Here is a 12,546-nt window from a genome sequence, read left to right on the forward strand (position 1 = left end):
CAAAGTATATTTATCATTATGAAACCTGCATTTCATAAGAAGGGCATAAAAAATTCCTGATTCTTTTCTGATCAACTGGTCACATGACCCAGCTGCTATTCCCATTTGAAATTTTCAAATCCATCTCATTTGTATAAATATTACTCAATCAAAATTCTGTATGGTAATGTTGTAGACCATATAGCCATGCTCCTCTATGCAAAAATTCAAGGTCACAGGCCATGCCAATTTAGAGAAGAAGATTTTTTAAAGCATTACTCTTCTGTGACCTTCCCCATATCTGAGCAGCTGATCAATAGCTGATTCGGGGCTTTGTAAGAATCTGAGAGGACAGGTGTCTATTGAACAATGTAAGATATAGGACCACATTAAAAACCTTGATATCGTTGTTGCACTTGACCTTTGACCTCGGACCATTCTGTGCCTAATAAATTATGTACATATCCAAATCTGGGCATCAAAATTCAGCTAGAGGTCCATTTTTTGTATACAGGGATAAGTATAGGAACGATGTATGTTGACCAAATGTCAGATGACCGAGTACTTCCTGTATCTCTTCCTGTATCATATCTTAAGTATGCGCAAACCTAATTCTGGGCTTGGAAATAGAGCAATACGTCTGGTTTTCGGTATATAGGGATTACTATGGGATACAATTTTTTGACAAAATATCACGTGAGAAACTTTTTTTTTGGAAAATGTCAGGTGACCTCGATGACCTTTGATCTCATGTATGCATATTTGCCCATAACTCAGTAACTAAAAGGGCTACACCTTCATATTTTGTATGATGGGAGATCTTATGAAGCAACATTCTGAACCTCATTAATTATGCATATATCTAATTCTGGGCAAGCTAATAGAGCTGGCGGTCTGATTTTTGGTATATGGATAACTATAGGATAACATTTTTTGGACAAAATATCACATGACCTTGATGATCCATAACTCAGAAGTCAAAAATGCTAAACCCTTCATATTTGTATGATTTGCGACCTTATGACGCCACGTCCTGTACCTCATTAATTATGCACACATCTAATTTAGGGAAAGACAATAGAGGTGGAGGTCTGATTTTTTGTACAAAGGGATAACTAGGGGATACAATTTTTTTTGACAAAATGTCACGAAAACCTCGATAACCTTTGACCTCAGATATACGTTTTTGAATATAAATCAGTTACCAGAAAATAATACTTGGTAAGATAAGGACAATATCATGCCACATTCTGAACCTCCTCGATTATGTACCTAATTATGGGCTTTAAAGTACAGCTAAAAATGTCTCATTTCTTCTAACGTTATAACTATGTGACTGATTTTCTCAAAATCCTTCATTGCTGCTTTGCAGCTATATTTTTGCTGCTTTGCAGCTATATTTTAGTATTATTATAATTATTGTTCTGCCCACGGTTTTGCTTCCCATTCGAACACCATTCCACCAAATAAGTTTCAATTTGTACAAGGCTAAAACTCATGGGACATATTTTTTTATTTTTTTTCCATGCCAACTGGTCACATGACCTAGCTGCTATTCTCATTCAAAATTTTCAATTCCATCTCATTTGCATAAATATTAGTCAATCAAAATTCTGTATTGTAATTTTGTAAACCATACAGCCATGCTTCTTTGTGCCCAATGTCCACAGCCCTTGCCAATTTTGAGCAGAAGATTTTTAAAGCATTATTTTCCATATTTTTCTGTGACCTTTCCCTATACCTGTGAAGCTAAGCTATGGCTACATCTCATTCTGGGGTTAATAAGAATCTGAAAGGACAAGTGTCTATTGAACAATGTCATATATGGGACCACATTGAAAACCTTGATATCGGGGTTGCACTTGACCTTTGCCCTCGTACCATTCTGCACTTCATTAATTATGCGCATATCTAATTCTGGGCTTCTAAATTCAGCTAGAGGTCCGATTTTCGATAAACAAGGATAACTATAGGAACTATGTATGTTGACCATATGTCACATGACTGGGAACTTATTGTACCTCATTAATTATGCGTATATCTAATTCTGGGCTTGGAAATAGAGCTTAAGGTCTGGGTTTTGGTATATAGAGATTACTATGGGATACAATGTTTTGACAAAGTATTACATCACCTCGATGAGCTTTGACCTCATATATATACATATTTGCCCAAAACTCATTACCATCAAGGCTTCATCCTTAATTTGGTATGATATGAGACCTTATTGTGGCATATCTGATACCTCATTAATTATGCACATATCTATATATTTTGGGCAAGCCAACAGAGCTGGAGGTCTGAATTTTGGTACTAAGGGATAACTACAGTATACAATGTTTTGACAAAATGTCACGTGACCTCGATGACCTATGACCTCAAATATACGTTTTTTGCCAATAAATCAGTAACCACAAGAGATTTATTGTTTATACTTGGTAGAATAGGGACAATATGGTGCCACATTCTGAACCTTATCAATTATGCACCTAATTAAGGGATTTACAATACAAATGTTATAATATGAGACCATTTGCTTATTTTCTCGAAACCCTTCATTGCTGCTTTGCAGCTATATATAACAATTTGTTCTTGTACGGAGCCATAACTCAGGCATATTTTGTTCAAAGTTTGTACAAGGACATTAACCTATGTAATACATATGCACACCAATTTGTTTCACGATATGATCCAATATGGCCGTATGGCGGCCGTTTTGTTACACTTTTTTCATGTCCTTAGCCATAACTCAGGCACGTCTCAACCGATTTTGTTCATAGTTGGTACAAGGACATCGACCTATTTAATACATATTCAAGTTGATTTGTTTTGTGATACGATCCAATATGGTCGCCGCGCCGTCATTTTGTTACGATTACAGAGCCATAACTCAGGCACATCTCAACCGATTTTTTTCAAGGTTTTTATACAAAGACATCAACCCATATTATACGTCACTTTGTTTCACGATATGATCCGATATGGTCACATGGCGGCCATTTTTTGTGTTTTTTATCATGTCAAGAGCCGTAACTCTGGCAAGTCTCACCACTTTTATGCAAAGTTGGTACATGGACATTGACTATATTCATGTTGATTTTTTAGACGGTAAAATCAAATATGGCTGCGTATTAGCCATTTTGTTACGATTTTTTCATGTACAGAGCCATAACTCAGACATATTCCACCAGTATCATTCAAAGTTGCTACAAGGACATTGACCTATGTCATACATATGCACATTTGTTTCACGGCATGTAGCAGTATCATGTGAATTACTGAATTTTCGTAATTAGACTAATATGTCAAGAAATACTTGGTACACATGTTAAGCTCACATTACTTTAACAGTGAAAAGGACATTTATCAGTGTCATTTATCAGTGTAAAATTTATCAGTGTCCTTGTACACTGAATTTTTTCTTGTTTACTGACCAGCGAAATTGAAACCAAAAATAATGGCTTTGTTTGTCAGTAACCGGATTGTTTTGAGTTGTGAATTTTGGCGTATTTTTGGCTTCCTGGCAAGCCAAGTTCGGTTTTTGTGCATGCCAGTTTGATTTTGAGTACTGGCTTACAGGGAAGCCAAGCTAGGAATTTAATGGCTTGTGTGCAAGCTACTTCTTAACGTGTTAATAGTTTATAGTTTATTTTCATTTTAAAATCTTGTTTTTCAGTGTGTTTATGTTTATAATTTTCTCGTTCACACCTGTAACAAGAACGGCAACATTTAAATCTGTGTGTCTATATATTTCATAACAAAAAGTTATAGTTTCAACTGCAACTGATGTGAAAAGTGTCAATGTAAAGACAGGAACCATGAAAAATATTTAAAATTTCAGTGGTAACAACACGATTTCAAACAAACAACAGAAACTTGACCCGTTTCTACAAAACCAAAATGAGACCAACTCTGGAGGAACATTTACGTCAAATAGATCGCTTCTTTCGACCAAAATTTGTATCCTTTGGAGGTCAGTGACTCCTCCCGCACGCTAAAGAAGGTGTCATACAAAGTGACGTCATGACTGTGTTTTCATTTGATAACGAAGGTCTCCACGTCGACTAATGGGATCAAACGGCCACATTGCTATCGCTATCTTTCATGACCTAAGGTTGTGGCCAGTTAACTAAAATAGGCACGTGCGCCATATCTTCAGGGTAGCTGTTCGCCATCATTTCCATGGGCTTTGAAACAGAGGTTGCATCATTACTTCGCCTCGCTGAATTTAAGGTTCTGTACATTCAAAGTTATGGATATGTAATATGCCAAATGTAGTTGTTCACGACGCATTTTTAGGCAGAACTCAATTCATTGTGTACGCAAGGCTATAACAAGCATTTGACAAATGTTAAGGAGGAGGGGGTAAAGCCAGAAAATATTTTACACCAAAAATATGAAAATATCCTAAAGATAATAATTGTCGTGCCTTAAATCATGAAATTTGATACTCTGTGTGTGTATCCTGACATCATAATTTTTATCATGAAGTGTGTCAAATGTTTTCAAATTGCTTTTCTTTTATCAAATATTTTGTTGTTTCTTCCGGGGGTTTATTGTTGTAGCCCAAAAGCCAAAATAGATATACCTAAAGTTGTCATTAGCCTCGCCTATCTTTTTAAATTGTCAGCTAAAATGTTGTTAAACATATTTTTCTCTTGACTCTCCTTCGTTTATTCCGCACGCAGATACCATGCCAGCTGAAGATTACACTAGAGTGAGTAAACTTGGCAGTGGAGCTTTCGGCGTGGTGTATCAGGTCCGTCACAAGAATGGCACAATCTACGCGATGAAAGAAGCCAAGGACAGTGGTAACTTTGCGTCTCAAATCCAAGAGCTTGCAGCATTACGAGCTTTGAAAGGCCATCCTTACATCGTCCAGTATGTAGAATACTTTGAGAAACAGACCAACCTGTGTATCGTGATGGAATTCTGTAATAGCGGTAACCTAGAGAACTATATCATCAAAGAGAAGCGTTCCGATCAAGTTCTCCTCACGTTCATGAAGCAAATGGCGGACGCTATCCAGTATTCTCACAGTAAGGGAATAGTTCATCGCGATCTTAAGCCAGAAAATGTCATGATCACGATGAATATGGTGAGCTGATTGCCAAAATTGCTGATTTTGGAGTTGCAAGATTAAATTTGCAGGCTATCTTTCCTTACCCAGTAGTGGACTGCCTCTGCAATCGTACATGCATACAGGAGCTGGAACATGTTTTTACATGGCGCCCGAAGTGTTCAACCGTCACTATACAGAGAAAGCCGATGTATTTTCCTTGGGGGTGATGTTCTGTGCCATACTGGAGCGCAAGATATTTAATGTGCCTGGACATGGCAAATGGCTTGGTATCTTTTTAGTGACAGCTTGGAAGAGCCAATAGGAGTTGTACTTCATCGTAATCCGAACGCGGTCAGACAACTCGACCCAAAGGTCACCATCCCAGAAGAAAGTAGGAATCTGATCAACTCTATGATCAGAGCTTCCTACAAATCCAGACCCTCGGCCAAAGACGTCCATGAGACACTGCAGTCAGCATCAGATTCATACTGCTGCATACTGTGATCGAAACACGCCTGTATGCAAATTTTTGAAAAGAAATTAAAAAAATTACCAAAATAGATGACAAACCATTTTTTCATGATTCATCGAATTTCAAAGCAAAGTTTTATTGAAAAACTATCGTAGCGCAAGATGTTGCTTTATTGTGAACATGTTAATCAGCGGAGTTTTTTATTATTGCATTTTCAATAAGCATACTTAGCCTGTTTGGAAAAAGCAGACTACTCAGAGCACTCTTGCTACGGTAAATGATAATGTCTTGTTTACAGATACATTTTTCATCATCGTGTTGAATTATTAATATTTAATCGAGTTCAATCCAATCACATGAAACACATATTTAAATACTAATGGTATAATGATTGCACTTAAGTTTATGTGGATTGTACGCTTGACAGACTGTCGTAATGCATGTTGGAAGAATTACCCACTTTATTATTCGGTCGCTTTTCGGATTTGTCAATTCTTATGGATTTGTTCTTACATACTATGATTTTATCATAGTATTTTATCAACATGTTTTGAAAGCATTGAACTTTATACCAGCACTGAGAGATGTAAACAATACAGCTCATACCATTTTGTGATATTGTAAATACAATGCATTTGTTGATGTTAAACGTAGTGTAGAACAAGAAAGTGAATTTGATTAAATTGAGGAAAAGAGATGTATATATAGATTTCGAGTCAGTTCTATTTCACAACCTGCCAGTACTTTGAGCTGTCAATATGAGTTTGGACAAATCATTGATTGAAATTGACTTAAATTTTTCAGACGTTCTTTTGCAATAGTGATAACGAGTTGAAACTCTCTCTGGACATCTGTTGTTGAATTGCTGCAAGTACTTTATGGCTCCTGATCTTGCCAGAAATTGTCTTCCATTTTTTCTTGTATCGACGTCCGTATTTGACAGTTTGCCAGTAGACTGAAAGTTCCGTCGCTTGAGGGCGCTTTCTGCGCTCCCCTAGAGGGGAGCGCAGAAGGCGCCCTCGAGCGACGGATCTTTCAGGCTATTTGTCCAGAAGAATAGATTGTACTCACTACCGTTTAGAAAGCTGTGAGGTTTCCATGAAAGTGTCATTCGGCGAATATCTTCCCCTTTTCATTCAAATGGCCAATAACTTAGGCTTCCTTACTGAATAAGTCGGCATCAGAAATTACTCGGCCGCTTTCAAGACTTCAAAAGGTTTGTTTGATAACCGAGCGGAGATATTAGTTCACAGAAATGATATAAATGAAACTTTTTTGTTTATGAACAGCTGGTTCAAAGACAATTAAGCCGAACTGGACAAAAATATCTTTCATTGAAAGCATTTTAGCCTACCTGTTCACATGTGCTCTGAAAAGTCTGTTTGTCTGTCTGTCTGTCTGTTGGTGCAATGTCTTATTTACGAATTGGAATTGGACAAAATATCTTCATGGATTCAATTATTTTAGCCTACCTGTTCACATGTGCTCTGAAAAGGCTGTCTGTCTGTCTGTCTGTTGGTGCAATGTCTTATTTACAGCTCATAGGATCTGAATAAAATTCTGCACGTGAATTTTGTGTAGCAACAATAAGAAGGCCATTTTTGTATGTGTTTAGTTTAATCAATGTTTATATGCATGATTAATTGCATTGACTAGATGTGAGGTATAAACAAACTGACTGTGTAAGATCTGATCAATGGTTATTTCAACAGAGATCATAGCAACAAACTTGGCAGTTTTATTTCATTGATGTTGTTTATTTTATATCACATTTTGTTTAGTTAGATATACATATCGAGAAATCCTAAACTAAGATATTGGACAGTGGTTACAGACAGCTGTTTAAATGTCAGGCAATTGCTAATTTGCATTTCAGGAGATTTGAAAACGGGAATATGTCAATGGTTGCAAAACCAACGTTACTAAAGAAAATTTGTCAAATAGTACCCACAACAACAAATAAGTGAACTAAAGTTACTGGTGATTGTATTTTAAAGATCTTTTCGAATTTCGCTTTTGTTTCTGAAATTTCTGCTCCCAATCTCATGAGTTTTGTTACTGTTGCAACAAAACATAATTACATACAATCTAACATTCTCGGAAAACATACATGAAAATTGACTCATTATAACTAAATATGACGTTGGAGCATTCATTGCGTTAAATTGGCAAAGACTTTACGATACATGTAGATTTCTGTGGCGCTGATTGGCCAATGCGCCACCTTTACCATCACCCTGGCAGTGGCCAACCCGGACCTACACAGCCTCTCCGTGCAAGGAAAGTGACCAAAGAAAGAATCGTTACCTAATAAGTCATCGTTGATCATCGACAATTATAGTATTTTGCTATAGAGAAGTAATATAAAATTCGACAACAGGTTTTGTGAGTGCCCTCTTTCATCGATGCATATCAGCAAAATGTATTTCCCTGGCAGGATGATGTGTCGCTCAGTTGTTGGTATCTCCGATATTCTTTTACTTGGAAGCTAATAGAACGAAGAGAATATAAACACCAATATCAGTAACCAGCAAAAGACTAGCCAAAGACAGGTAGTGCAAATATCTAGAGGTATAATTGTTATGGACAGCACCGCGATCTTTTGTTTTATTCTCACCTTTTACGTTTAAAAACTATTTCAGTTGGTGTTTTCTTTCAAACTACATAGGTTTGTGATATGTCCGGAGTTATAATGGTATTGCCGATCATAGTGTTGCTTGTAGGGCCAGCAAGGCTGGTATTCCTATTTTGAAGGCGTGCAAGGTAGACTGGAGGCAGCGAGTAATATAATTCTAAAATGATATCTTATTTCATTGTACACTATGCTACAGAACATATATAGGCTAATGACTAACTGGAGGTGAGATAGAGATTGACGGATATATACGTGGGTTCTTGACTGAAATACACGGCCTCATTTATAGTAATGACAGCTCATGAATAAATGACATCGCGCTATGTCATACAGTTGTAAAGATAAATTCCGGAAAGGCGGAATGATCAACACGTATATGACTGCTTCAAATATTTACACTATAACTGTTCACCACCTTTTTCACAACTAATCATAGGGCAAATGAAGTGAAAGGATTCTTAGCCCGTCGCTCTCTTTCATATCTTTGGGACGTATCATTCTATTTGTAGGTGGTTTTAAAATTCGTGGTAAATTATTAACAAAGCATCGAGCTACTCTAACATAAGCAAGCGATGTCATCTTTGTATATCAGAAAAGCTGCACATTATCAATGCTGAAAAATCTACGCTGTAAAACGCTCTGAGTTTGTTTCAAAATGTCGCCACCAAAACAAATATTATTTATCAAAATTTTAACACCACCTACAAATAGAATGGTTCGTCCCAAAGATATGAAAGAGAGCGACGGGCTAAGAATCATTTCACTACATCTGTCCGATGATTGCAGGCATGAAACTTATAAGTAACAGATATCATATTACCCAGTAAACAGTTGCATATCTGTATGGCGATGGGCCATTTTACTCATTAGATGAAAGAAATCCCGGGAAATAACACTCTGATCGCAACAATAATTTAGCTATCTTTGACAATAATTTTGATCCCTCCAAATCAAACAAAGATTAAGAAGACTGTTCATGTGAAAAATATATAATCACATGGAATTTTCTTCCGTTCGACGTCATCGTATACTCGTGTCACGTATTTCGCCTTCGGCTCAACGTAGTGCGCCTCCGCGAAAATCATTCGTATACAATGACGTCATACAGAGAAAAATTCCATGGGATTACATATTAAAAATGACCTTGAATTTACTGACACTTAAAATCGAAATGGCCATCATCCCTTAGTGATCTGTTCGGGAAAAAGTTTTATTTATTCTTATTTCCAAAAAATAAAAAAGTGTACAAGTTAATCCTTAAGATTCAAAATGAGCCCAGAAGTTCCTGATCAAATGAATTTTGTAATCTTTTTTTCGAGTCCGAATACCAGTCATTTAGGCAAATTCTATAAGAAGAAGTAAGAAAACAAACTAGTTTCATAGAAAGCACATGAAGGTATCCCTATTCATATATTCATAGTGTCTATCCAACAAAAAAGATTTTCTAAGTCCAAAGCTAATTTGACGAGAATAATTAATACAGTATTATTTACAACAAGAGAAGAAAAAAACTGAACATAAAATATGGCAATACAAATAAGTGTAAAACTCACCAGGGGTATTTATGATTCTGTAAACCTGATTGGCCCATCCTCCACCTTCACCATCACCTGCACAGTTAGTAGACCGCCCATACTTCTGATAAGTGTTCTGCGCATCCGCACTCGATGCACACCATCCACCATCCTGCACCGCAAATGTGGTGAATCCACGCGACAATGCAGCTTCTTTGCACTTCCTGATGGCATCGTTTCGTGATTTGTAGAACCCATCAAGTCTATAATCATGTCCCTCCAATGGCGATATTGCTCTATTTGCGGTGTCTCTCCAACATCCGAGATTTTCTAAGTCTGATGCTAATTTAATGAGAATAATGAGAGAAGCAATACTGTTAACCATTGAAGGGAAAGCTTATCTACAAGTGATACATTAAATGTGAGTTTGTTTGGTAGTGAAACACTTCGTTGATCCTAGAAGGAGGTTACGTCTTGTAGTATTTTTCTCGTTCAATGTGTTTGATAACCAGTACTGCGATAACCTTTTCGTTTATATTATTAACGCCAGGATATTTTGTTTTCTAAGAATATTAACTGATGAAAAGACGGAAAACATTAGTCAATGCAGATAAATGCAAGTTTTTCAACCTTTTAACAATAATGGGTAAAGGCTACATTACTCACCAGGGGCATTTTTTATTCTGTAAACTTGATTCGCCCATCCACCGCCTTCGCCATCTCCTGCACAGTTGTCAGTTGGTCCGTATTTCTTGTAGGTGTCTTGCGCAATAACACTGGATGCACACCACCCGCCGTCCTGCACCGCAAATGTGCTGAATCCACGTGTCAGTGCAGCTTCTTTGCATTTCCTGATAGCATCGCTTCTTGATTTGTAGAACCCATCTAGTCCGTAATCCCGTCCCTCAAGTGACGATATTGCTCTATTTGCGGTGTCTCTCCAACACCCAAGATTTTCTAAGTCTGATGCTAATGAGAATAATGAGAGTAGCAATACTATTAGCCATCGAATGACCCGGGCGGTGGCAGTCCCCGGGTTGATGGGTACCCATGCTTGTTACCCAAGTTTGAAAAGAACCCCCTTCCTAGAATATTTCTGAGAAAAACACCCCCTATTTGTGGCAAATCTTGGAGAAATAAGCTGTAAAGAACATACCCTTATTTTCGAAATCTAGGAGGTTAGTATGTTGACTTCCAGGGTTGACCCTGGAGGTTGACTTTGTATACATGTACATATATCACAAATGTTTGTCCTCACCTGATTTTAGTCACATTCATACACAATCACTTCCTAATCCGTTGGATTTGCAGTTCTCTGCTGGCTCCTGTGTGACAATACACCTCCCATCATCTACTGTCCCTCGTGTTGATTTAGGGGGGATGGACCCTAAGTGATGGGCATGTATACGTCATATGTACATACAAACGTACGGTACTGTTTTTCATTTTCTTTGTGAGTGAGACTATACCAGATTTAGTGTCCTAGGGAGATTATGAAAGGAATACCCCTAATCTCGGAGGTTACTCTGAAAAAGTACCCTTTTTCTCGATTTCACGGACCTAGAATCTCCGAGATGACTGAAGAAAAACACCCCCTTTTCCGTGAATTTGGTAACGCGCATGGGTACCCACCAACCCGGGGACTGCCACCACCGGCGAATGACTAGCCGATCGTCAAGAGAAAATTAAATGTGAGAGTGTGATTGTTGGGGAAACTCGACGTAAAACCTTGATTGAGGTTACTTCTTGTAGCATTTCTCACGTTAAATGTGTTTGACAACCAGTACTGTGTTAACAATTTTGCCTATGTTATTAAACGTCAGGCAGTTTTGCTTTCTGAGCATGTTAACGTTCATCGATGAAAAGACGGAAAGTAGCAGCCAAGACGGATAAATGCAGGTTTTTCAACCTTTTAACAATAATGGGTAAAGGCCACAATACTCACCAGGGGCACTTTTTATTCTGTAAACTTGATTCGCCCATCCGCCGCCTTCGCCATCTCCTGCGCAGTTGTCAGTTGGTCCGTATTTCTGGTAGGTGTCTTGAGCGATAACACTGGATGCACACCATCCTCCATCCTGCACCGCAAATGTGCTGAACCCACGTGACAATGCAGCTCGTTTGCATTTCGTGATGGCATCGTTTCTTGATTTGTAGAACCCATCTAGTCTATCATCCCGTCCCTCCAATGGCGATATTGCTCTATTTTCGGTGTCTCTCCAACATCCGAGATTTTCTAAGTCCGAAGCTAATTTAATGAGAATATTGAAAGAAGCAAATAAAGCACCAATAGCTGCGAATATGTAATAAACCGATCCAAATATATCCTCAGTTTACCAAGACTTTTCTTTGAATAACACCCAATAAAGACTGAAAAAGTGTATAACACTTTCATAAGTGTTGAAAGTGGCAAGTAAAGTTAAACATTTTAACATTATTTTAGATTTCCCACCATTTTCAAAAACTAATCATGTGACACACAAAATAAAGAGTACACCACTAAAATGTTGGCCATCATGTGTTGTGCATTCAAGTAAATGGCATCATGCTTGTTTCTGATATGATCACGATGTGTATGTGCAGGAAATACTGTACTTGTGTACGTCTCCATGGGGCTCCATTTTATGAATGCGGTACCCCGCTTATTATTTAACTTGTTTAAACACTTAGGCAATGTCCAAATTAGCGAGCAGTGATAAATCTATACACGTCATTCAGGTAACATATTTGCACGAACCACCTTTGATTTAAAATTAAAACCATGATAATAATGAAAAAAAATTTGCAGCTATTGAGTCTGTAGCCATCGAAGGACAAGCTTATCAACAAGAGACACATTAAATGTGAGAGTGTATTTGTTAGTGCTACTCTTCGTTGACCCCAG

The 12,546-nt window shown here is 37.6% G+C and overlaps 1 protein-coding gene across 1 annotated transcript in view; it reads right to left on the reverse strand.

Annotated features, from left to right (window-relative positions):
- Window positions 1–7,249: 7,249 nt before the first annotated feature.
- Window positions 7,250–12,546, reverse strand: part of LOC139123617 (uncharacterized) — a 108,003-nt gene continuing 102,706 nt past the window's right edge. The window contains exons 3-6 of the mRNA XM_070689781.1: window positions 11,608–11,910; window positions 10,329–10,631; window positions 9,702–10,004; window positions 7,250–8,001 (exon numbers count right to left, since the gene is read on the reverse strand). Of these exons, the coding sequence (XP_070545882.1) occupies window positions 7,991–8,001; window positions 9,702–10,004; window positions 10,329–10,631; window positions 11,608–11,910 (920 nt within the window). The 3' untranslated portion in view covers window positions 7,250–7,990. The remainder of the gene's footprint in view (window positions 8,002–9,701; window positions 10,005–10,328; window positions 10,632–11,607; window positions 11,911–12,546) is intronic.

This window comes from Ptychodera flava (assembly GCF_041260155.1).
Source record: "Ptychodera flava strain L36383 chromosome 23 unlocalized genomic scaffold, AS_Pfla_20210202 Scaffold_23__1_contigs__length_28996876_pilon, whole genome shotgun sequence".
NCBI lineage: Eukaryota > Metazoa > Hemichordata > Enteropneusta > Ptychoderidae > Ptychodera > Ptychodera flava.